The sequence below is a fragment of the Cinclus cinclus genome, chromosome 4 (genome assembly GCF_963662255.1).
Source record: "Cinclus cinclus chromosome 4, bCinCin1.1, whole genome shotgun sequence".
NCBI classification, from domain to species: Eukaryota; Metazoa; Chordata; class Aves; order Passeriformes; family Cinclidae; genus Cinclus; species Cinclus cinclus.
Window position 1 is genome coordinate 60,475,786 of NC_085049.1, and position 25,698 is coordinate 60,501,483.

The window sequence follows — 25,698 nt, forward strand, 5'->3', positions numbered from 1 at the left end:
AAATGAATTGAAGGGGGCATTGATGGCAGCTTCATTGCTCCTAAGGATTTCATGTTCTCATTCCAAGACCCTGTGATTAACCACAAGAACCTTGATTCTGGCTTTCTGAAAAGACTCCGAGAAGGATTTTCAGATATATCAAACAGTTTGATTTTTTTTAGACACGAAGAAAGCAGGGTTAAGAAACTCTATTTTGAATGACTGGCTACTTGATGTACCATGGCAATTGACCCTCTGGAGGCTCTGCAAGCCTAGCTTGCCTCTGATGTCCCTTCTCAGCTACCCCTGTCAGAACTGCTCCGGAAGGACTGAGTCTGGGATTGACAGATGACATTTGCAAGTTGAGAGGCCAGGGATGCTCAGAACATTATTCCAGGGCCCACTCCACTGAGCTGCGTCCCTGCACAACCTCAGCTGTGTAAAATTCCTCTTTTTCAGTCACTGGCTGCTGGTCTTGGTGGTGATGTTTGAGCAATGGGATTTAGGAGTCATGAGGGCCCTACCTCAGCTCTCAGTGCTCTCCTTGACCTGACCAATAGACCCCAAAGAAACCTGTGGCTTTGCCACCCTCTCTCAAGCTGTTTTCCATCACCATTATCATATGTGGCTGTTTGGATGCCAGCTGAGGCAGCATGTTTTGGAGTGGGTCAGCCTCCCCTCTTTCACAGGAGCTATTGGAAGAGCTGACTGCAAACAGATTTTCACTGCCCCAATGTGGACTGATGTCAAACAGTGCCCAATGAGAGCTGACAAGCTGACAGACCCAATCCATCAGTGGAGGATGAGGGAGGGGGGAGAGAACATCTCTTGCGCACGCCTTCAAGAGACACAGAGCAATTTCATAGATGGGCCGGCAAAGCTCTTGTAAGTGATACAAGTCCATTTTATTTTTTTTAATAGCCTATCCATTTCTCCAGAGGCAGGTGCAGGTGCAAGGGATACAGGGATAAAAAAAATGCAGTGCCAGGCAGAAGTAGGCAATAGGAGTCTGGGTTCCAGGAGAAGACTCCTGTTTGGTACTGCTACTGACTTATTTTATTGGTAAATAACTGGGAGTGGGCTGGCTGGGAGCCCCTGCTGAACTCAGATGTGAAAGGTCTCTGAAACCAGACTTTGTGCCACAAGAAATAAATCTGTCCCCTTTTGACTTGTGCATCCAGTGTTGCAAAGTATTCCTGAAGAGTAATCACAACAGTGATTTCAGAAGGAAAATACTTGACGTTGGTTCCTTTTATTGGTGCATGATTAGTTGTTATATGCATAGTGGGCTCTGGGCTGTGCACTGTCCTCTCTTCACCTTTCTCTGAGGTTAAGATGCAGCTTTGCTGCCCTTTGAGTAGGGATCAGTGTTTTCTCATCCAGTAGGAGCCCCCATGCCTTTCTCCTGCCCTTAGGGTATGGTACTTTGTCTAGGCTCCAAATCAGACCACATCTCATAAAAATGACCCAAACTTGAACTCGAACTCATCTTGGCCTACTACCTTTCCCCAATAGCATCCCTTATATTGGCCTGGAGAAGCACTCTCAACACCTTACTTCAAGATTTCAAAGGGGCCCAGCCTGAAAATAAATTCCCCTTGTGAGATCACCTGCTTGAAATTTGCCCCCAAAAAAACAGACTTGCCAGGAACTTGTCAATACAGAATCATAGAATGGTTTGTATTGAAAAGGAGCTAGAAAATTACCTTGTTTTAACCCACCTGCTATGAGCAGGGACACCTTCCATTAGACCAGGTTCTCAAAGCCCCGTCCAGCCTGGCCTTGAACACTCTTAGGGATGGAGCATCTTACAACTTCTCTGGACAACCTGTTACAGTACTTCACCTCCCTCACAGTGAAGAATTTCTTCCTTATATCTAATCTGAACCTACTCTCTTTCTGCTTGAAGCCATTTCCCCTTGTACTCTCACTCCATGCCCTTGTAAAAAGTCCCTCTCCAGCTCTCTTGTAGCCCCTTTAGGTACTGGAAGGTGCTATGAGGTCTCACTGGAGCCTTCTCTTCCCCAGTCTGAACAACCCAAACTCAGACTGTCTTCATAAGAGTCGTACTCTTCCCCTCTGATCACTTTGTGGCTCTCCTCTGGACTTGCTCCAACAGATCTATGCTCTCCTTGTGCTGGAACCCCAGAGGTGGATGCAGCACTGCAGGTGGGATCTCACCAGGGCAGAGCAGACGGGGAAAACCAACTCCCTCACCCTTCTGGCCGCACTGCTTTTGATGTCACCCAGGATATGGTTGGCTTTCTGTGCTGGAAATGCACATTGCCAGGTCATGTTGAGCTTCTTGTCAGATCTTGTCATATCTGGAAATCAGCACTGAGTTGGATTTGATTTATTGGTTGTTTCACAACCAAAGTCCATGTGAAAAAAATAATCCCATATGCTGACTCTTTTCTGCATTGACTCATTTACTGTTTAAGCCCATAAAAGATCGTTTTTATAATATCCTTTTTGTTCCTCCAAAATGTTGTCTGATTTTATGTCCCAACAACAGTTGAAGTAAGAGTCTGACCCATTAGTGATTTCTCACAAATTTTCAGCTAGATGCTGTGTTTATGAAGGCATTATTATGGTATATTTGTATCAGATACATGGGAAGTTATGAAACTCAGAAGAGTCAGTCAGCTGTTGTTCCCTCATCAGGAAAGTTGGGAAAAATTCTGCTACAGTCCATACTCATTTTCTTTATCCCATATAATGTGACTAGATAATCTTAGAAGTGGTCTAGAGGCCTGGGCTTGGGCTCCAATCTCAGTAATAAAGCAGAGCAGTGCAGCTGAATCACTTGGTGGTCCAGAAGAGCTGTGGTTGGGCTCAGAGCATGGGGTCAAGGACTTTTTTCTTCTGTTTGAGCATTGCCTGCAGCTTGATCGCTTTATTTTATCAGTGCAGATAATTTAGAGAGATGCATGATCAGAGTACAGAGCACTTTGGGATCCCCAGCTCTGGAATATACGTGGGAAAACCAAGCTGCTGCTGCAACAAAAGTTAAGCTACTTCATTGGTGCTATACTATCAGTAGTGATCCAAACACATAAATTAAAAGCATACAAACCAGGCCCTTTCCGTTTGGTCCGTGTCCTTTTCTGTGATGAGGTGGAAGCTGGCATCTCCTTGCTTTATAACTGCCTGATTTGCAATCTCTCTTTCCCTCTTCCCCCACCTTCACAGCAGCCTGTCCTCATACTACTGATTCATTGTGCAATCAGATGGGTGATAACAGATGCTTCAGGAGAAGGGAATCTTCCTCCACAATTTGCTTAGCCAGTTGTGTGGTTGGAGTAGGAGTCAATTCCTTCCTGCCGTCTGCAGCCGTCTGCAGCCTGAAACGACTCATCCATCCCTTACCATGCTAGGGGTACAACTATAAATACTAGTAAGGGTTCGTAGAATCTGCCAGACCTTTTAAAGCTCTTTCTCCAAACTCTGTCTTTGACCATTTCTTATGGCACCAAAAGGCTTCTGATAAAATACAGTGTGCAAAAGGGTGTGAATGGTGGTTAATTTCACTGAATTGCCTGCCTCCCAAGTGTTGCAGATGAGGGTTAGAAGGCAGAATTAACGTATTTTCACTGTATATTTCATTTCCATTAACAGAATCCCCTCTAATTTTTGCTTGGCCACAATATTGTGACATCTGTTGTGTTTTAGAGGTAGAGTGGGACATGTGCAATACTGGATGGGACAGATGCAGTTGAAGGGGGCCTTGTACAAATGTGAACCCAACAACAGCCCTTTTTCTTTCCTCGGTAACTAAGTTTGCAGGGAAGTAACATTTCCATCTCGATTTCTGTGATTAGGAGTGACATCCTCTTTGCACAACCATCTGGGGTGTGAAAACAAATACATCTGCGTGGTCCAAATCGATCCAGAAAGGTGGAAAGAAAATCAAGGGCTATTGGAAAAATTATCCCTCTTTGCCTCACTGCTTTCTGCCTGCTCTGGTTGTTTCATTTGCTGATTTGTATTTCCTCCCACTCTTCAGCTGGGCCAAATTTGGTTCTGTCTGCTGGAGGCAAGGGCAGAAGCAGTGTGAAGGCTGTTGGGAAAGGGGGAAATGAGTGGGACTGGGTTCTTGGGGTTGAGGTAGCCTCAGGGCTGGCAAGGTGACTCCCAGCACCTCCCAGGCCCCACTCCAAGTCCATTTCTAGAATCCTGACTGACTTTGGCAGTTGACTGCCGATGGAAGAGGGTTTCCATGGCAATGTACCAGTGCTTCTTGCTCCCTCCTCAGCACTCTGCCTCCCATTCCCTCCCTCTCCTCCTCACCCCCCTCCCCAGCCCTCCTGTTTCTCAAGCCTGTTGCCATGGAAAAGGCATAATCCACAAAGAATTTCAGATCCCCCCACACCCGTTGGGGTTTGGGTTTTTAGTTTTTTGTTTTGGTTTTTTTTTTTTTTTTTCCATGCTAAAAGTTTGCTTTTCGGTTTAATGTGTGGGTAGGGAAGGTTGTATCTGCCTCTTTGAAACCTTGTGCCTCGGCAAGAGGGAGATCTTTATCTTGGAACTGGAGATCCTTCTGGACAGAGGGTGGTATGAAGCTCTGGATGGGAACTCCAGCTAATGGGTACCCCATCAGGGTATGGGTATGGCTTTGAGAAGTGCTTATGTGACATTGGAGTTTATGACCAGTATTTTGAAGGGACTGTGTCGTTTGGCATCTGGAGTCTGAACCAGTGATGTATAAACACCCAAGACATGTTGGAGAAAAAGGAGTGAGAGATTTCTGAAAGGTGCCTCCTCTTGAGACTGCTTTTTCTGAAGTGATTTTAGTGACTGCTGCCAACAGAAGAGGGTCCACACAACTGATAACGCTGCCACAATATGTGCATAGCAAGAGCTGTGGGAATGATGCACCCAAAGGTACTGAATGAGACCTGAACTAGAGCCCTCATTATTCCACCTGGTACTCATGCTAATTCCCAAGCTTTCAGGTATGTCCACATCTGTCAGGACTTGTGTATGAGATTTGAGGGTTATGTTTTGGTTTGTTAGCTTTAGTACCAATTAAAGGTGAAAATAGTTAAATTTCCGAGAGCTGATTGAACTGGAGGGAGTTGTGGTATGGTAATAGATATGGAGCTTGACCCTCTGAGGCACTTTTCATGGAAATGTTCACTCCCAGGACACTTGTTTTCATCTGTTCTGTGTTCAGATTTCCAACAGTGGACACTGTGGCCTGGAATGCTCAGATGCTTGCTGGAAAACTATTTTCACAGTATTTCTAGGACCAAGGAGTCCTGTAAGTCTCCTGAGCAAAGAAATATTCTTGTCAGATTTCCCACTCTGCCTTTCAGGAGGGAGAAGGAATAAGGTTGAGATAATATCCCAAATTTGGACCTTGTACTTATTTCAGACCTCCTGAGAGTCTTTTATTGGATGCAATGTTAGTATCATGCCTGAGGCTTCTTTAAAGTGACCTTTTCTCAGAGAAGAAACAGAGAAGTAATTCAAGATCAAATGCAACTCTAGAATAAAATGGCATATTTATTTCACTGGAGATGAAGCAACATGGGCTGAAGTTGACTCTTTTCTTGCTTTAGGAAGCACTGAGGATGCACACTCTGTTTCATTTTTGTATAAATGGCTATATTCAGGTGGCCTGTTGGAGTCTCCTTATCTACTCATCATGGTTACCCCTCCCCACTGTCTGTGTCACTTGCTGCTCACCTGACCTCAGATGCCATAACATTCATGTAGTCTAGCCTGGACATGTGGAGTAGGGGATGGAGTGTAACACTGAGTCTTTTCAGACTGTTAGAACAACTATTGATTTACACAACTATAAAGTCATGGTGCTAGCTCATTTTAGAGCCTCTTCTTTTGGATTAATCCCTGGAAGGTGATGGATTTCCAACAGCCACAGAATGTGGTCTGCTGCACAGAAAGGGAAAAAAAGCTTGATCTCTCAGCAACACTTGCTAAAAGCCTGGCAATATGCCTTTACTCTGTTATAGACAAACATAATTTCTTCAGTTCCATGCCCTAGGTTGTTTGTCTACTTCCATCTTCAGCCTCTTTTCCAACACTGCTGAGGAAGAAGCCTGAGAAGTTGCAGTGGCGTGTTGGGCACCTATCAGGTGGACCCCATCTCTGTGCTTCACAGAGGCTTCTGAACACTTAGCAGCAGTTGGAAAAATTATTCAGTCACTACCAATCTGGTCTAGGAGTTGAATTATTCACCAGAATGCAAATATTTCTATTCTTTTTGCACCTGTTGGGCCTCAGGGATGGATCCCAAAAGATTTTCCAGAATACTATATGAGAATGTAGGAGTGCACTGATCATATCAGCAAACGAGTCACCCTCCTTGTGCTTAGCAAGACCTTGTGTAGCCCCAGATCTCTCTCTCTCTTTTACCAAAAGGAAGAGAGAGGCACGTAAGTTGATTTAACAGAGCCTGGGGTACAAACTACATCACAAAACACTCTACAAAGTTAATAATACAAGGCACAAGTCGGATATGATATGAATGATGTAAATGTGTGAACTCTGAGTAGGACTTTGGCAGTGTTCCCAGCCGTGTTCAAAATGTACCCATGATATTTCTATCTCCCATATTGGGAACCCACTAGAGACAGGCATAAAAGACTTAGGTTGGGTTTATTATCCATATTTATCATTCATTTCAGAATAGCATCTTCCTCCCACACTGATCCATCCTCATGGCACTACATATGCACCCAGCTCAAAGCAGAATTTTTCACACCCTGGCTTTTGGGGCAAGAGTTGAGAATGGTGAGATGGCTTAAAGTGTGTGTTGGGAAACCTGAAATAGATGGTGCAAGGGAAGGTGGACTCTGCAGCTATACAGGTGGAATTAGCAGAAGCAGTTTGCAAACTGTCAGGACATGGGACTTTGGGGCAGAAAGGAGGCATGCCTGAGTGTAGCAACCCATGTGATAAACTGGAAGGAACTTCTTGGTATCTAGCTCTCATGGTTTTCCAGTGTTTGAAAAAGAGATTATGTCAGTGCAGGAAGAGCACAGAAGTGTTATTGCTATGACTGGGGTGGGTATAAGCAAAAGCTGGGGGCTGAGAATTTGCAGGGTCATTTTTGACCTGGGGCCTGGGGTCCAGGGAGCACCCAAAGGGGGACATCTTGACTTTCAGAGCCTTGTTGTCCCAGTCAGAGCTGAAGAAGTACCAGCTGGGAAACTGAGCTGGCTGCAGTGAAGGCAGCAGTGGCTGCAGTGAAGGCTGCAATGGCTGTGTTGGAGGTGCTGGTGCCAGCAGAGAGCCAAAGGGAAGGATGGCAGACGTGGCAGATTGGGTGGAGAAGCAGCCACACGGGTGCTGATGGTGAGGAGGCTACTAATTGTACCAAGTGTTGATGGAGTGCTAACTACAAGTGAGGACAAGGATGACTAATTACAGGACAGGATTGTGAAGAGGAAGAGGAGGCAGGCTCGAGGAGGAATGGTGAGGTCTGTGATTATGGTACTTTGTAATGAAGATGCTGATCAGTTCGTGACTACAAGGGTTTGAGCTCTGGTATTAACCAAAGCTCTGTTCATCACATGTGCCAGCTTGTGGCTTTCTTGTTTCTATCTTACTCTTCATTTTATTTGCTACTGCAGCATTTTCCCTCTTTGCATGTAGTGTGGAAAGAAATGTGCTAAGGGTTTCATGTAGAAGAGAAAAAAGGAATTAAGAAATCTTAATTTAGACACTATCCCATTGGTGATGCATCCTGTGCCCCTTGTCAGACAAATGCTAGCTGGGAGGCCTTCTCAGGACCTAAGAGTTCTGAGACTTTCCTCAGCCCAAGGAAGGGTTAATACTTTAAATGCAATGTAATTTCAGCGGCACTAAAGAACACGTTTCCATGGAAACATCAACCCACAGAGGGAGAGAAAGAGGGAGAAAGAAGAGGGAACAGCGGCACAGGGAGACTGGCTCCTCTGGCAAAGGAAGAGCAACCTCCAGACCCTCCCTTCCCAGTTACAGACAGGAATGATTATATTCGTTTATTTTTTTAATTGATTCCCCCTTGGACATCCTATAGGGAAGAAAGTGGTAGGGTGCCAGCTTGGCCAAACTGCTACAGACCCAAGAAAATCCAGTCACACTTTTTGGAGTGAGTCTCCTTGCAGGCATGACTCTGCTCCTGCCAACACTGTGAATTCATTGCCCCTTACAAATGTGTGAATGCCTTCAGCACTTGATAAACTTGAATAACCCCAAAATCAGTAGTGGCTTCTCCTTAGGTCAAAAAAGTTGAGCTAGTTTGCTCTTTCTGAGAATATAATAAAAGGATTAATTTCAGTCTCCAACTGGTTTAGCCTTGCCTGGCTTCTGTCAGTGAGATGGACCTTTGTGGCAGATTTGAGTGGTTTTCCACAAGCAAAAATGTTCTGAAAGCTCTGTAGGAAAACTGATGCGTTCACCTGTTTGCTGGTTTTGACTCTCAGGACAGAAATTGGCATGAGCTCCTGGTAAATAGCGAGATGCCCTGATGGCTGGCTCCACACCAGCCACCTTCAGAAGAACAATGAGGTCGTTGACATGCACATCTGCTCGGCCAGTTTTTTTAAGCTGTGGTCCACAGCCATGTGAGAGATTTCAAGGGGATGCACAAAAATTATTAAGAAAAATAAGGCTGCTGTCAGTGGGATTAAATTCACTGCATAGGGACAGTAGTTCAACCGGAATATATTTTTAGAGCTCTTCAAATTGACAGAGCTTGAAAGACATCATCCTGGGTGAAAAATCACTGAGGAGCCTCATTTGACTTCTGTTCTGTGACTGCTTCTCCTATCGATGATTGCATGACTATGCCTTAAGACAATTAACAGATCTGAGGGACATCTCCTAACCTTTCAGTATTTGCCTTATTCTAGTGCTATGGCTTTCATCAGTGACCTGCTAGTTGGTGCTTAGACATAATTATGACCCACTGTCAGCTGTTCTGACAAATGTAATTTTCCATGCTTTTACTGCCCCATGTAAGCTGATTTTTAGTCCTTTCATATGGAAGAAATAACTTGAAAACTATTTTTGCTTTGCAGAAAAGCGGTATGTTATCTGTACCTAATGAATAAGGAAGGATGTAAAGGTGTAGCAATAAAAACCGTAATACTTTAAAAAAGTAATTGGCAGGAATTTAATAAATCTGTAAAGCTTTCCAGCTTGATCCAATTTTGAACTGAACATTTAGTTTTATTTTATCCAGTAACTGTAACAATTTTGACCTTAAAGCTAATTTTCTATTAGCTATTTTCTGTTACTTAAAGGTTTGGTGAGTCAGTTCAGAAGTATATTTGTTTTTATCAAAGCTTTTCTGGCTAAAAAAGCCTTTCTGAGAATAGACTGATTTCCTATGACATTTATAGATATTGCCAGATTTAACAGACTGTGCTCTTAGAATGCTTTTCCTTATTTCTGTTTTATTTCCAGTGGGGCCAGAAGATGTAGAGGTATATTCCCTAGCTACTTAGGACTGTGTCATTTTCCCAGAAAGAAAGAGAAGAAAAGAAAAAAAAAAAGAGAGATAAATTTAGAAGAAATCAGAGTTTGTAAATCAAGTATTTTGAGTTTAAAAGGGAATATTTTGACATGGAAATCCTATATGCTGTCTCTTATGATTAGGAGCATGGGAATTTTGTATTCCTATTTCTCCTTCACAAAACTTGTACTATATCTTCAGTGATATTCCTTCCCCCGTTGAGGCGATGCTGTTCTCTGTAGGATTCTTTCCATGTGGCACATCATAGATGTGTTTAAATTGGGAATATTGTTCACAGAAGAAAGGGCAGAAGGTGTGACACAACAGACCAGATTCTGTGGGAGCATGATGGTACCAGAAGCTTCATCCTCTGTCCAAAATCACTGCAGTTTTCAGATCTTATGTTTCTTTTTCTTTCTAACAAAATGTTGACCTCTTAATGAGAAAATGTTGTGGCCACATTTAAAAAGTGGTTTTGCCAGATGATTTTTCAAGGCTCTGGCATTTGTGAAAACAGGTTAGTCAAGATGTCTGTGAGAAAACATTGTCTTTGGTTGAAATTTCAAGATATTGTTGTGACCAGCATAGCACACAGGGCAAAATGAAGATTTAACTTGCTCTTTTTCTCAGGAACAGGTTACCTCACCCTATTGTATATTTGTGTATCCTACAAGTCATATTCAGTCTGGCTTTGGTACTGTCAGCAGCACCCTGGCAGAGGGAGTGTTAAATGCCACTAGGTCTGAACCTCTTTCCCCATTAGTACAGAAGGCAGTGACTGCATAGGATGAAAAGCAAATGGGAGATCAGGTCCTGGATGACATTATGTGCATGGAGGAAAAAAATTATTGTGAAAACTCTGAAGCTCACTGAAGCAGCTGGACAAGCAGCCTTCCACCTAGATGTCATTACTGCAAGGTTGGAGCTGACCCCATGTTCCCTTTTGAGGGGTAATTCAGTAATCCTGCACAATAACTCCCCCACCCTGTCTGCTTCCTGATGGATACCTGTCTGTGAGGCAAAACCCCATGGTGCAATGATTAATTTCCCCTTACATTCTCAGGAGGGAGTCTGGGGGCTGCACACACTGTGGAAAGAGAGCTTTGCTTCTCATTCTAAGGAATGGTCCTGTCTCATTAGGATCAAGCAATGCGTGTAGGAAAGCAGCCCTGCCATTGCTGTGGCTCCCTGCATCCTCCAAGGATAGCTATATCCTCAGTCCCCAGGAACTGTCATCTCAGAGTCTTTCTGAAATGACAAATTTGTGGTAGATAAATAGAAGGAATGGGAAACAAAGTGGAAGAACCTTTTTTTTTTTAAGATTAAGAGAGGGGTTGATGGAAAAGATTCATCCTTCCACTGTATGTAGGAGCTTTCCCTTGGAAGTCTCGGCATACAAACACATTGTTTTCAAAGCAACTTTGCTAAATATGTTGGAGAAACAGCAAGGACAGTTCAGTAGAAATTTGTCTTCCACCAGCAATGGCTATTTCAGAGCTCAGGATTAAACACCAGAAAAATTCATCTTCCTAGAGGTGAGGGGCCAGTCTCAGTGGATTGACCAGTATCAGTCCATTGAAGTCAGATGAACATCACTGATTTATTGCAGCCCAGTAGCTGCCCTTTTGTCTTCTAAAAAGGTGTGGACAGCAGAGACAAACTAAATTAATCTCATACATCTCTGTTATCTTTTAGCCTGAGGGATATTTCCTAATCTAGATGATCTCCAAATCTTTTTGCTTAATGAAAACAATCTTGAGCTCTGGGCATTTCTCTAAGGCAACTGGTCAGATTGATTCCTAGAAGTAATTTAGGCTGTAGTCTGTGCAGATCTTCTGGTGCAGAATACCTGTATAATTTGGAATTTGGTAGCACTCTCTTCTACTCTTTTTTTCTTATGGTGCATCTCCCCATATTCAGTGGTACCACTGACAGTGAAAGAGAAAGAAACAAATGCAGAAGAGCGAGATACTGTTCCCTTAAGATTTAATTTTCCTAGTCAATGTTTTTTCTATATTTTTTTTTCTAACTTCTTTTGGTTTTGTTGTTCATAATAGCCTCTTGTTACATAAAATCAGCTGCACTCATGCCCTTTGCATGGAATCCTTTTTGCTCTAAATTGTACCAGACACCAGACAGATGTTACACAGATACAGCCAGATGTGCATGCCTTTCACAGCTCCATAAGCCACTGACAGCACAGCAACGTAAGGGACAGTGCAGGGCAGTGAGCAATGGGAGAACCTCTGAAATTCTCAGCTGGGATCAGGATATTCAGAACAAATTCCACGGTGAAATTTGATCAAAGGCCCAGCCAGAGCCTATTTTTGCCTTTTTTTGGGGTGAGCAGTTGGGTTTGATATCCTGTGGAGCCTGTCTTACCTCAAGAGACCTCACGCATGCACAGGATGGCTCTTGTGTGTGAGTTGCCTGTGCTCTGAGGCAGAGGCAGTCACAGAATTTTGAACAAGGGCATAAAGAAATAATATCTGTATTCTTAAACTTCCCACGGGTTTGGAGAATGGAGGTATAAGTCAGAAGCAAAAGGATCAATTGCATTTACCTCATTTAAAAAATCAACACTATCTCTGTCAGACGAAGGCATTAACAGCATAGTTAGTGCTGGTTAAGTCTTTTATCAGTCAATCACTAGCCCCTTGAAGGTCAGAATTCTCATTTATAGATAAATATACTGGTCCTAGACTCCCTTTTCCCTGTCCTTTGAGTCCACTCATCCTTTTGTCTGTCCATCCTTGTTCAGGAGCAGGTGTGAGAGATGGGCTCTCATGACCCATCCAGCTGCAGGGCTGGATTGATGTACTCTGCTCCAGTTGTTTGGATCAGGCTACGCTGGGTTGGTCTTGCTGGTGCTGAGAGGGGGAACATGCTTAGGAGCTGTGGGCACTTCTACTAAAATGCAGTAACATGCTTTTGGTTTTTTGCTCCTTCCTGGGCATGAAGTGGGTCTGTTCCCTGATAGCTCATACTGGTGAATTTTCAGCACTGTCTCTAGAGAGAAAAAAAAAGATTCACCATGCAGATTCTGTAGGGTAAAGGCCTTTCACTGCTTTCATCTCACTGCTGGTATGACTAGCCTCAGTGTTTCCCATTACAGTGAGATTCTAGACAGGATGATGGTGGTCTGCATCCCCATCCCTTTATCCTTCATCACATTCCACCTGCCTTTTACCCTGCAAAGCTTTTCTTTCCCCACCCTCCACCTACACCCTGTTTTTCCCTCGTGTGCTGGGCTGTTGAGATGACTCCCCAGTGCTGACTGTAGAGAGGCTGTTTTATTTATATGGTCTGTCTTATTCAGGGAAGCGATCGATGTAAGGATAATCACGCCATTTCAGACACAGTGCTTGTCTCACTGAAGCATAACAAGCACTGACAGGACACAGGGGAGGGTGTGTGTTTGTGTGAGTGCTGCACACATGTGAGGCAGGGAATATGACGGAGTGAACCGATGCAATGTCCAAATTTGCTCCTCCAGTCAGCAGGCTAGGGAGCTGATTCTGAGCAAGGCATTAGAGGCACAAGTAGGAGTGGCTAGTGCTGATTTCAAATGCATATCCTTCACACCTGTCTCTGGGACAGAAAAAAATTTGGCTAGCACCCTTTTTGTGTTCTCTCAAGCCCCTGCACCCACCACATCTGTCTCTCCAGGCTTTCTCCATCACTGAAACCATTTAAAATGCCATCATCTCTCTGCTGGTCCTAAATTGGCCATCTGATATGGTATTAATGCTCTATTTGACATGCCAACCAGCCTTTGAAATACTCTCCTTTAACTTGCAAGGCTGACAGCCTTACATCTAGGATGGGTGATGTTACCTCAGAGCTCAGGATGGGGACTTAGGTCCCCCGGGGTCTAATTTGCTTTGTGCCCAAGGGCATGTCCCTTTGTTCCTGCCTGCTTGTTCATACCACAGGACTCGTGATGTCAGCCTGTTTCTATAGGCTGTGTCTTTTTTGCTCTCAACCATCCGAGTCTGAGCATTGTGTCCACTGCATTGCCACTGGTCTGGTGAAGGGCTCAACCCTCTGTGCTTGCATCAAGTAGCTGCAGAAATTGCCACATAGGCCAAATACATTGCTGAAAGGAGTTTCTAGCAAATTAAATGAAATTAAATGACCTGTGTCAGCCCCCACCATGCCCCCTTTCTCTGTCTCCATCTTAAAGTCCCAAACATGCAGATATTAATATTGTTACAGGCACAGTTTCCTCCTGGTTTACATCACCTGCATGCACAACCTGCTTGCCCTCATGTTGTGCCCCTGTTACAGCTGGTGGCACAGTTCAGACATGTCAGGGAGTCTCTCATCCCCTTGCTTGCCTGCTGGGAGACTGGAGTGTGTGTAGGCTGTAGGGAGGAACCAAATCTCCCTGGCCAGAGCAGGCAGCAGCGGTGCTGGTGTCCCAGGGCAGCGGTGCTGCCCAAGAGGACGACTGCTGCTGCAGTAATGATGGAGGGCAGAGCCACTCGAGTGCGGCTGCCTTGCAGCATGCTGCTGACTCGGCCTGCCTGGGAGTCCTTCAAGCCCTGATGCTTCGTCACATAGGCTCAGTGCACCCGAGCAAGCCCTGCAGCTCCCTGTGAGCTGCTCTCCCCCTGCATCCCTGTGCTAGCTGGTAGGATAGGTACAGGAGAGCAGGGAAAGCTGTGGGGGGATGCCACTTCTTCTGCACTTCTCCTGCAAACTTTTGTAAATATATTGCTAATGAGTTGGAGAGAAAACACTCTGAAGAGTTATATTGCCAAATTTGGGGAATAATTTCAGTCATTAAGGTGTGAAGCAAGGGGTTTTAGTGCTGCTTTAAGTGTAAATCTCAAGGCAGCTCCAAGGATCAGAGTAGTTGATGATTCCACCTTGATTATTATTAGAGGTTCTAATCTTTCCAGTGAAAATGAGCATAAACGACACCCTCTTGTCTCATATCTGTTGCTGATTTCTGTGAACTCTTCTTGTCAGGATATGCATGGGAGATTCCTGTAGTGGAATTGTTCTTGGGTGTGAGGAGAAAGAGGGTTGAGAACAGTTTCATATTGGTGTTTGTTTAATTAGATGTTGGCATTGCTTACTCATTACTGACATATAAAGCTGCAACTCCCATCAGGCTAATGGCATCCTCATCTTCTTCTTAGAGCCTTTCTTTACCTTTACTCTGGTGGCCAGTGCAGGGAAGACATGAAGTTGTAGTCATGGTCCACTGGAAGATCCCTCCCACCACCAGAGCCTTAGCTAGGTCTTGTAGGGTGCACATACCTGGCAATGGTCCATGCCTGGCATTCCCCAGTACCACAACAATTCACACAGCTGGGAAAAAAAAAGCCAGAAAGAGGGCATGTGTGGTCCTGACATGGGACTTTTTATGGCATTTCAAACAATTGTGTGGCTAAGATTTTCCAGGCAGAGGCTCTTTTTTGGGGTTCGCTCAATGTTTGGGTTCCAAATAGCTTTGGTTTTTGGAAAATAACCAATAGCCTGCCTTTGAAAATGGTCCTGTTGCAGATGTTTCATGCTGGGCTCCCTTATGGCTGTATTTCCAACACTGAACATGTCCCTTGAAGGTCACAATGTGGAGCAAGTGTGGAATTTCCTTTAGAAATAAACATAATTGCTGATTGCACTTGGCAGTGGGGAGTTAGTAGATGAGTTTGGTTGATTAACGGAGTTAGGACAAGAAAGTATGAAAAGGAAGAAACTAGCATCATGACCTGCTTTTTTATTTGTTTGAGGAAGTTTCCCTGATAAAATGCATTCATTAGATTAGCAGGGAGGTCTTTTTGTGCAGATAGTTGGAAAGCGTGGACCCACTGAAAGAACAGATTTTTTTTTTTTCTCTAATTTATTTTTTTGAAATTGGTTCAAATTGAGTTCATAAGGGACAAATTGAAGCTGAATATTAGGAAATGTTTCCTGATGTCATGGTGTAATAGAGCAGAAGAACCTCTCATGTCTGTAATAGAAATGTTGCTTGTGTAATTTATAGAACTGTGCAAAGTAGGGGAGTGCAGAGTCCAGGGGCTAGCCCTGCAGGCAGCTTGGTCACCTGTGCCTCTCACGGTGATGTGACGCTACTGGTGCCAGAGCAGATTTACAAAGGTAAAATCTACTTCATGCAACAGGAATGTGAATTGAAGTGAAATATATGAACAGGGCAAACTGTCAGAGTGCCACTGCGATGTCATATAAACCACTGAACTGTGAAATGTGTATTTACCTCCTCTTTCCTACAGTGTATTTCTGGATGGTCTGACAGTTAGCAAAACAATAGACCTGACTCTTATTTACAGCAACACCCCTTTAACACGCTCTCACAATGCAGCAAGGCCTTGAAATGAGTGTAGCTGTAATCTCAGTCCACTTAAAGGTCTTCAAAAGGTCTTCCCTATTGCCAGAGCTGAGTAAGGAGGCTTTAGGACAAATGAGATTGAAGCCTGGACTGTTTAACTGTCCATTTGTGCAGCTGACATGAAATGCCCCAACAGGGAGTGCCTTCTGGGGCCTTTCCAGACAGTCACTGATGTTGGCTGCAGGGCTGATGACCCTTTAGTTTGATTTTACTGGGTGTAAAGCTTGACTCTGTCCCTAGGAAAAAGGACTTTCACTGGGCTCTTTCAATATCCTTATCCCTATTCCTAAGCTCCTTCACAGGATCACTCTGGGCCCCATGAGTTGTGCTGGCTCTGACAGGGATAGAGCTTCTGGAAGGTGTGCTGCTTCTTCCTCTGCTGTCCACTGCTTCCCTAGACATTGCCTCGATATTTGGGCTGGGGGGAGGCTGTCTCCACTGCTTCACCTGTCACCCATCACTGTCCTCAAATGGCATGCAAAATCCCCTTTGGAGAGTGAGTGAAGTGTAGGCTGTGGAGTGTGTTTACACAGCTGATTGCTATGGATCCCTCTGCCCTTTGAGGCAGAGGAAAACCAGGGACTGTGGGCATATATGTGACTCTTAGATGTGCTTTTAGGAATTCATTGAGAACAAACACAGAACATGACTTCCCTGTCCCAGTCATAAAATGAGGACAATTGATTGCCCTGTCTTGCCTGATTGTCCCAATTTCTGGACTAATTGTCCATTGTTTTTCTAACTCCCTTCCTCTTAGATTTTCCGTTGTTTGCACTGTGCTCCTAACCTCCTGATATGAGCTGAAGAGTGGAAGCAGGGTCTTGTTTTGGGTTTGGTTTCCAAGCACTAATGTTCTCTTTGCTCTCTTCTCTCTCCTGCAGGTACCTGATCAATGTCACCTTTGAAGGCAGGAATTTGTCATTCAGTGAGGACGGATACCAGATGCATCCCAAGCTGGTCATCATCCTTTTGACCAAGGAGAGGAAATGGGAGAGGGTAGGATATGTTTGGTAATTCTCTTAACTGTGTCGGGAAAGAAGAAGGGGGAAGGCTCTTGGCAAATAATCCTCCCCACCTTTCTGTACTTCTTATCAAGGGCTGGCAATCTGCTTCTTGTATACCAGACCACTGGTATCTCCAATGCCCAGGCTGCTGTCTTTTCCATGCAGGATGCCATTACAGTCTTCCATTAGCATGCATAAAAAATTCATCAGCTTCCTTTGTGTAACCTCTGAACGTAAGCTTTCCAGCCTCTCAGAGAAGATACCTCCTCTGTGACATGAGTTTCAATGACTGAGACACAAAATATTTCTCTGTATGGCTTGGTGGCATTGAAATTCTGTGCGCTGACTATGACTGAGCTACACCCACAGTTAGTAATTTATGTCAGTATTAACTGTGCTTGATATATCTGGCCAGTGTCCCCTACAATGGGATAGTGCATTAAGTTGGATGTGAACGTGAGATCATATTGAGTTGGTCAAAGATCCAAATTTGCATATTTTGGAAAAAATTTCATGCAATGCAAAGCACCATTTTAGAAATGGTGTGAATTTCTGAGTTATAAGGAAGTTTTGGTTCATTTCACCTCCTACATAAATGTCAGTAGTCCAGGCTCAGAGCAAGCGAATAAACAACCCCCAAAGGGTTTCAGTTGAAGTAGAGTGGGTAATTAAGGGCTACAAAGATGAGATAAAGAAAGGTATGGGTTTGAGAAGTTAGAGCAAAGGAAGGAGCATTCATCAGAACATTTGATAGATATGAAGCAGAAGTTAGTCTGGATGTGATTGTGTGTATGGCTTAGTGTAGGTGTAGATGAAATTACAGGCAACCTCACCCCTGATATGTCACAGCTGTACTAATTACCAAAGATTAGCCTTGCCCTTAATAGGTCACAGCTGGGACTAAAAAAGATAAGTGTGATAAAAGGGGTGGGTTGGCTGCTCTGGAGGATCTTGGAGAAAGAGGACCTTGAGGAGGAAGAGGAGGTCTGAGGAAGGATCCAGAGAGATACAAAGAAGAATGAGACAAGAAAGGGAGCTGCTGCAGTAAAAGATGCTATGAGGTCAGTCTGAGTCTGGTGGAGCTAGAGCCTGCTGTTGGAGCCTGCAATCATAGTTGAGCTAGGTAAAGGCCTGCATTCAGAGTCTGCAAACCAATGCTTGCAGTCATGGTCCAGTCATAGTCCAGTCCAGGAAATAGCCAGCATTCAGAGTCTGCAGTTAGAACCTACAGCAGGAGCTTGCTGTAGGCAGAGTCAGGATGGCTAATCTATGAAGAAGAATAAACTGGGACCTTTTTGAGGGTGTTGAGTGAGAGTCTGTCTTGGCTCATTTCTACCCCTAATAAGAGGTCTGCTGCAACATATTAGAAAAATGCCCCATTGTCCCACTGTGCACAGAAAACTTTCTCTCCTTGCTTGCTTATTCCCTGCATGGACTTGCAAGTGATCTGCTTGGTGAAAGCAAGGAAGAAGTTAACGGGGAAATAAGAATGAAATGGGGAGCTGTCAGGAGAAGTGTATTCAGAAGAGAGCTGCAGGAACAACTTGTGAATGAGACAGAAGAGCAATCACATTAGTGCCTGGCAGGCACTAGGGTCTTCCAGAAGTTGCAGGGATTTCAGAAGAAGGTGAAAGGCCCCAGTTTGTGCCTGGTTTCCAGGAGGACCTATCTACCTCATGGTCTTGGCACTATTCAGACCAGATGAGGGTGTGTGGTCTGGGAGAATCAGAAGCGGTCTCAGTGGGCCAGGAGTGTGAGGAAACAAAGGGCATGGCATGGACAACTCTTGGACATAGCTGAAGGCAGGCTATCTAGATAGTGCACAGGCTGTGGACATGCAAAGCTCAGGCTGTAGAGACCTCACATCAGGCTTGGTCCGTCACTCAAATTCATTAAAGCTTGCCAGGAAAAGTCCAGGAGGATTTATTCTAAGCTGGCACCAAATTTGTTTTCACGGGGGAAAACTCCATTGTCAGAGAAGGAAAATGAAGCAGTAGCAGCATGAATCCTCCTAGGGGTTATTAGCAGGGCTGGCTGTGGGAATCTGTTGCTGGAATGCTTTGCAGTCTCTGGGGAGGCACAGCTAAATACATTCCTGTTTTTATCTTGCTTGTCACATGCTTCACATGTTGCACCTTCAGTGAAGGCTTGGTGGCTTCTGTCAGTGGTAACAAGTGGTTGTTCAGTCTCTGAGAGTGTATTTGTGGTCTCTCAGATGAACCAAACAATTAATAGAAGGGATCCTGGTGATTAGGAGTGTTGGGATTTGACCTGTGACATGCTTGAGCCTTGCTGTCTGTGGGGACTACTTGGCATCCATTAAACCAAAACAGTCCTACATTTCATAGGAGCTGGGGCCAGACCGAAATGAGGCTATGATGGACTATGATATTAGCAGTAAGAAAAACATGTAGTGCTTCCTGGACACAAATGTTTTATCTTGAAGCAGGTGTCTTCCTTAGAGAGGATCAGTTTATTAGAATCAGCCTCTGACCTGGTTGAGTTTTATGCTGGCAGGTTCTTCCTGGAAGACACTGAAGTAATCCCCAACATGTTCTGATCACAGACCAAAACCTTTCATACCTGGAACCTCATGCTCGTTTTCTTAATTTTTTTTCCCTTCAGCAGAAATGCAAACATAAAAATATAAATGTGAAACAGATCTTTGCAACAAAATCATAGTTTTGTTCCATGTTTGCAGAGAGTCAGGCAACACAAACTGTTGGCCCTTAACAACAGCTTCCAGGCAATGCCACACTACAAGAAATTATTAATATTTTTAGCACATTATCTCAATACCTTTATAAGTGCCTTTGGAACATTGTCCAAATTCCCACTAATTTTGTGTAAATAGCAAGGTGCTTCATCCTGGCAACTTTTAGGCAAACAGGCAGTAGGAGACGTGAGATGAAAGGCTAATGTAGGAGGCACTGATTTGGTCCAGTTGCTTTCACTGTAGCTCAGTCTTTAACTACATACTTTTATCCATAATCAGATGCTATGCCTGGAAGGAACATCAAGAGGTCATCTAGTGCCTCCCTGTACCCCAATAGAGGGTTTAACTAGACTGAAATTATTCCTGACAGATGTTTGTCTCACCTGTTCTGAGAGACCTTCAATGCTAGAAATCCCCTGCAATCCCAAGTCAATCTCTTCTACAGTTTCTTTCTCCTTACCCTGTAGAGTTTTTCTAATGTCTAACCTAGATTTCCCTGGCTGCAATTTAAGCCCACCTATGCTTTGTGACTCCCTAATGGATATAGGGAATTGTTTATTCTCCACCACTCCTTATTGTCCCTATGTGGCTTTGGAGTCTTCTATCATGTTGTCTCCCAGTCATCTGTGGTGTAGGTTAAACAAGAATTTGCTCAGTCCTTCTTGGTAGGTCATGTTTTCTGATCATCTGTTAGTCTCCTCTGGGTTTAGTAACACAGTTTGCAGCTCTGTACAGCTTGGTGCATTTGATTCTTGAAAGATGGCAAATGGATTTTGAGGGTATGTCTCACATGGAGTAGAGATATATAAAAAGATGTTTTAAAATAGGTGTGAAGTCTTCCATTTTCTGAGCAGCAAAGATCCAGACAGTGACTGAACTGCTTCAGAATTTCAGGTCTGTGAAATCTTTTGCGATTTTGATTTTTTTCCCCCCCAATTTGGGAATAAATATCTTCACAACTTCACCAGTTATTTCAGAACAGGAATTAATTTCCCAGAGGAGTTGCATCTGCCCCCAGACTCTGATGATGATAAATCTTCTCATGAGTGCTTCAGACAAACTGAAGCCTTGGAGGGCTGACAATCATGAAAGAAGAAGAAAAACCACTTTCTACAAGGGGGCAGTAACTTGAGCTGTCCTGCTTGTCTTGACCAGGAGTAATGATTCATCATGATAAGTAAATGTGCTGACTTTCATTCACTTCTCTGTATGCTGCTCCTTGGGGGTGGAACACTGCATGCCTTTCCTCACTACGTTTTCACCAGCTGGTTAGTAAAGCTCTTTGCTTCACTGGTCAGACAGCCTAGGTGTGTTTTGGGTGCCCAGATGCCCCTGTTGTATTTATCATCGAGGTCCAGGTGGAGGTGGTGAAGGATGTCTACTGTTATGCCCCATGAAGGGGCATGCCTCAGGGCAGTGATGAGTGGGGGCCAGAGGTTTTGCAAGGTGAGCCTGAGGGTCAGTACTACACTGACAGGTACTACTTTGTCAGTGTGTTGTGACATTTTGTGTGGGAAGAGTTTTCAACCAGTATTTTTCTTCATTATTTGCCTTTCTCTTCTGCTCTACTATGATCCCATGTATGATAAAGACTTAATTCTGGGTTCATGATCCCTTTGTGAGAGTTAGCAAGTGCTGCTATCTCCAGCTCTTGCTCACGTCCTCCTTCTCTACTGAGTCCTATCCCACTAGCTCCCCTCCAGCAGGCCTGTCCCATTAGCTCCCAGATCCTGCCACCTGCTTTCTCACTTCCCCCAGTGAACCCAGGGGTGACACAAATGTTAGGGACTTTGAGGTGCTTTTTCAGATTTTTTCTCTACTTTAGTTACTAGTGAGTTTTGCATCACTTCTATCACTAGCTTATGCTCAGCCTCGTCTCTTAGGTGTGCCTCTGGGGATTCAGAGCACCCTTCCATGAGGCTCATGACACCAACTTCTTGTGCCACCTCAACAGAGCCCTTTGATGCACAAGCTCACTCCATCTCTTACCAAGCATGGCCCTTTCACTCCTCTTCCTGTCTGGAAAAGCAAAGCACCAGGTGATGGTTTTGGTCAGGGTGCCACTAGAAGCTTTTTTAGAGGACAGATGGAAAACTTAAATTGAAAGATTTGTTCTCCTTGCTGCGTGTACCAATCCCTGCCCCTATCAACCTTCACCCCGCCCAGCAGATAAAATGTTTGCCTGCTTCTGGTGCTATAATTATCAGGATTTCACTTTTGAACTCTTCAACTCCAGCAGGGTCTGTTCTGCTTCCTCTAGCCATTGGTGTGACCACGATTACAAATTCACAGGCAGGCTGCTCCTAGCCTGTACCCTTACACCATTGCACACATTAGTGCTCCCTGGGAATGGGGCCATTTGCTGTGACATCCTGTCATCTGCCTCAGTGACTGTAGGCTTCCAGGACTTGATAATGCTGCAATAGGATGGAGAATAGTGCCACTACTCTCTGCCATGTGGGCTTTCCAGAGATGTGTTCAGCCTCCATCAGAGTCTGCATAAGATGAGTTTGTGAACTTCTGTGACCCTGTCTCCAGGTTGAGACAGAGCACTGTTATGCCTATCCATGCCTGGGAAGGGTTCCCCTGGGATATGGGAAGGAGATAACAGAAAGTAAAGAAGGGTTTAGAAGAGAAAAATGAAAAATGAAGATTAACCTTATCTAAAAACTGAGGAAAGGTAACAAGATAAATTCTGGATGCCTAAATGATCGTTGAAAAAAGGACATACTGGTCAACTGCTTTCCATGCCCCAGTAGGGAGAAAGAAGTTGTCTTGCTAAATTTTCAAGCAGAAATATTTCAGTTAGATATGTAGGAAGCTGTCTAATTATTGGCATGGTGAGACATGGTGAGGCTCATTTGCTGGTAGAGGTTCATTTGCTGGAGGACATAGAGAAAAATATCCAACAGTGCAGGATCTCAATCTATCTTGTCCTGCCTCCGAGCTGGTGGATGCAGTAAGTGATCTCTTGTGGTTCTCTGCCAGCCTACATTTCTGTGATTAGATGAGCAAACAAACCTGAAGAGTGTCTCACAAAAAGCAGCTTATTTCATAGGAGAGACACAGTGGGTTACGGACAACCTGATCAGCAGAAACTTCAAGCCTGATCCATTGAGGACATAATTTCTTCAAGCTTCTACCATGAACCTTTTGTACGAGGAGGAAGTTGGCATGTGAAGGCTATTGTGCATGGCTACAAACAAAAGCTCTTAGGGAGGCATAGTCACCTCCTGAAGTCTGCACCTTAGGGGAGCTGATGAACACCACAGAGATATGAAGATGCTGTAGCATTTGATGGTGATGCAGCCTTCAGGTCTGATCTCAAGTCTTAGTGTGCATTAAAAGAAATATTCGCTGTCATCTCTTTGTGTTCTTCAATGTCCCAGTGGCAGACATAACAGGGGAGAGGAGGAAGAGGACTGAAAATGCCGATCAGTATTCTTGGCTTTTAGTAACAGTCCATGCGGTACCGACAACTCTGTGAAGAATCAATATGAATCATGTTATCCTATCTGTTATATGGCTTAGCAGAAGGAAGGACTTAGATTTCTTTTTTTTTTTTAATTTCACTTTCTTAGAGAATAAAAGCCTCCTTAAAGAAGGCTTTTTAAAAGTAGGAGAGGAACAAGAATGTAGGGTTGTGAGGTAAAAACTGCAGCTGTACAAATCCAAGTCTTCTCTGAAGGGCCTCCCTTGCCTTTGGAAAGATGACTAGGTTTTTTGGGACAGTTTCTTCCTCATGTTGCCTGGTGCCCACCTAGACAAATCTTTTTGATCACATGCACATGTATGCTTGCCTCGATGGGGTAGAAGTTACTGCCTTGGGTCAGGTTCTGCTCTGTGTGTGGAGTTCTGGCATCTTGTCTATATGTCCATGGATGAAATTATTTTTTTATTCCATCGACTCCTTTTACAGTGAGACAAGATTGGATTGTTTTTGCCAATTGGTCTTGTTTTGCTAATTTTGCTGTGTACATGGAGATTTATGACTCATTGTCCCTGGGGAGAAATGGCATAGAAGTTTGTTTAAACCTACTCAGAGTAAGTGACTGAGTCTGTTCCCACAGAACCAGTTTTTAGAAGGATACAGCCTGTCTTAGGGCAGAGGGACTGCTCTGGATTCAAGCACATATAACTGAAATTAGAATGGGAGTCTGTATGTGCATTCCCCCCCTTATTTTTAAAGTGTTCTTTCTGGACATGTCTCTAAGAGACCATTATTTCCTAAATGCCTTACTTCTCATTAGACAGCAGACTTGCATCAGAGAATCCATGTTTTATGGATATCTCACTCCCAAGTGAGTGTCCCTTAGATACCTGATCTAGGTCACATCTGATGGGTCTGTTTATGACCCTGATTCAATGAGACAACCAGATGGCTTTATTTGTGCACCTATGCTGCACCCACTGCCAGGATTTGGCCTGGCATCTCACAGTTCCAGGATCTAACTGCATGTATTTGTGACTAATTATGGCCATGCTAATCTTACACTGACTCCTAAGAAGAAGGGCAGATTCAAGTGCTACACAAAGCCTTCCTTATCAGAGGATAAATGGAACAATCTTTCTGAAGAAGCCTTCTATATAAATCTTGCCGACATGCTGGTCAAACTGTGACTCTGCTGGATTACTGAATCCTGCAGTAATAAGTTAATATGGCTCTGACCAAAGAGAACATACTGGGTGTCTCTTCCTAACTGCTCTGTGTTATGTCATCAGAAACTGTCTGCTCTCTTTGCCTCTTGCTGAAGCAGTTCCTGACTTTGCTTGAATTTTGGAGTGCATTTGTATGATTCATGAGCCTGCAGAAAAATATTCTGGCTCTTCTCCACCAGACCCTACTCCTTTGCTACTGGAGGGAATTCTTACATTGAAACAATGACAGCTTCTTGGAGAGACCTTGTCCTCTTATGCAAATCAGATATTGGGATATCTGGAGATCTTTATTAAGCCCAGGCTGTAGTTAGAATGACTCCTACCATTTCTGTGCTGGTGTAGCTGATGAGGGTGATAGCAGCCATCTGACCTTTACTGGGGTTGCCAACCTCACTCCTTGGACAGGGGATCCCGGAGGATTGTGCTCAGTGTATTAATGTGATAACATCCAGCCACAAGAGAAGACTGCCCTCACCTCTGTTGTATTCTGGATGAGATCTCTTGTCTGGAGCTTTCTCTCAGCTGAGTTGCTTATGCCACACAGTGAGAGGTGCCTCTGTATGTGCCATGTGTATGTGCAGTCACCTCTCGCATGTCATCATTGCTGTCCCCAGCACCCAGTTATAGACTTGGGACTCTGCAGGGAGCTGAATGAACACTAACCAAAAAGGGTGGCTCTTATCCCAAAGTGGTTACACTTTAATTAAAAGACAAAAGGTAGCAGATGGGTACAGATGGACCAACGGGGGAGTAGTAGGGAACAATCAGACAACATTAGTCAGCATGGTAGGCAGCAGGCTTTACACACCAACTGCCTAACTCTTGGGAAGGCTTTGCTAGGCAGTGGAGAATTATAACTGGCTTTGTGCAGACTTATGGGAGCCTCATTGAGAGTGTGAAGGGCAGACAGGGAAAAGCAGTAAAGGTCTAGGAGACCTGAGAAGAAGGTGCGACAGCTCAAAAATACCCAGTGCTGCTGGAAAATTTCCAGTCTTCTTAATATCTGAGGGGATATTCCCAACTTTACAGGAACCAAAAAACATCTGGGAAGGCTACATCTTGCAGTGCAGCACAAATTCCCAGTACAGGAGTGATGTTCTTGTTCTAGAACCACATTGCTTCTGTTTGGAACCTGTCCTGCTTGCCAGCAGCTTGGAGATTTCTGTGGCATGTCAGATGCTGCTGTGTATCTGTTTTCCTTTAATCATGAGCACTTCATTGATTGTGGGAATGTTTCATCTCAGCATGTTGAAAATAAACATCTATATCTTAGTGCAGGAGATAGCTGATTTGCTATGGGAAGATGAGCTTTCAGGTATGGGTACAGTAATTACATATTCCTATCACAGCACAGTATCAAAGATCCATCTTATCTTCCTCCTTGATCAGTTCATAACATCCTCAAAAACCCCAAACCCCCAAAAAAACTCCCAGACGAGGGAGGGTGATTTGATTTTGTCCCTAATTTCAATCCGAACACAAGACTGGCTTTTTCCCCAGATTCCCCGTA

General features: G+C 44.1%; 1 protein-coding gene across 1 annotated transcript in view; it reads left to right on the plus strand.

Annotated features, from left to right (window-relative positions):
- Window positions 1-25,698, plus strand: part of GRIN2B (glutamate ionotropic receptor NMDA type subunit 2B) — a 168,678-nt gene that overhangs the window by 75,192 nt on the left and 67,788 nt on the right. Inside the window, exon 3 of the mRNA XM_062492275.1 lies at window positions 16,691-16,805. Within this exon, the coding sequence (XP_062348259.1) occupies window positions 16,691-16,805 (115 nt within the window). The remainder of the gene's footprint in view (window positions 1-16,690; window positions 16,806-25,698) is intronic.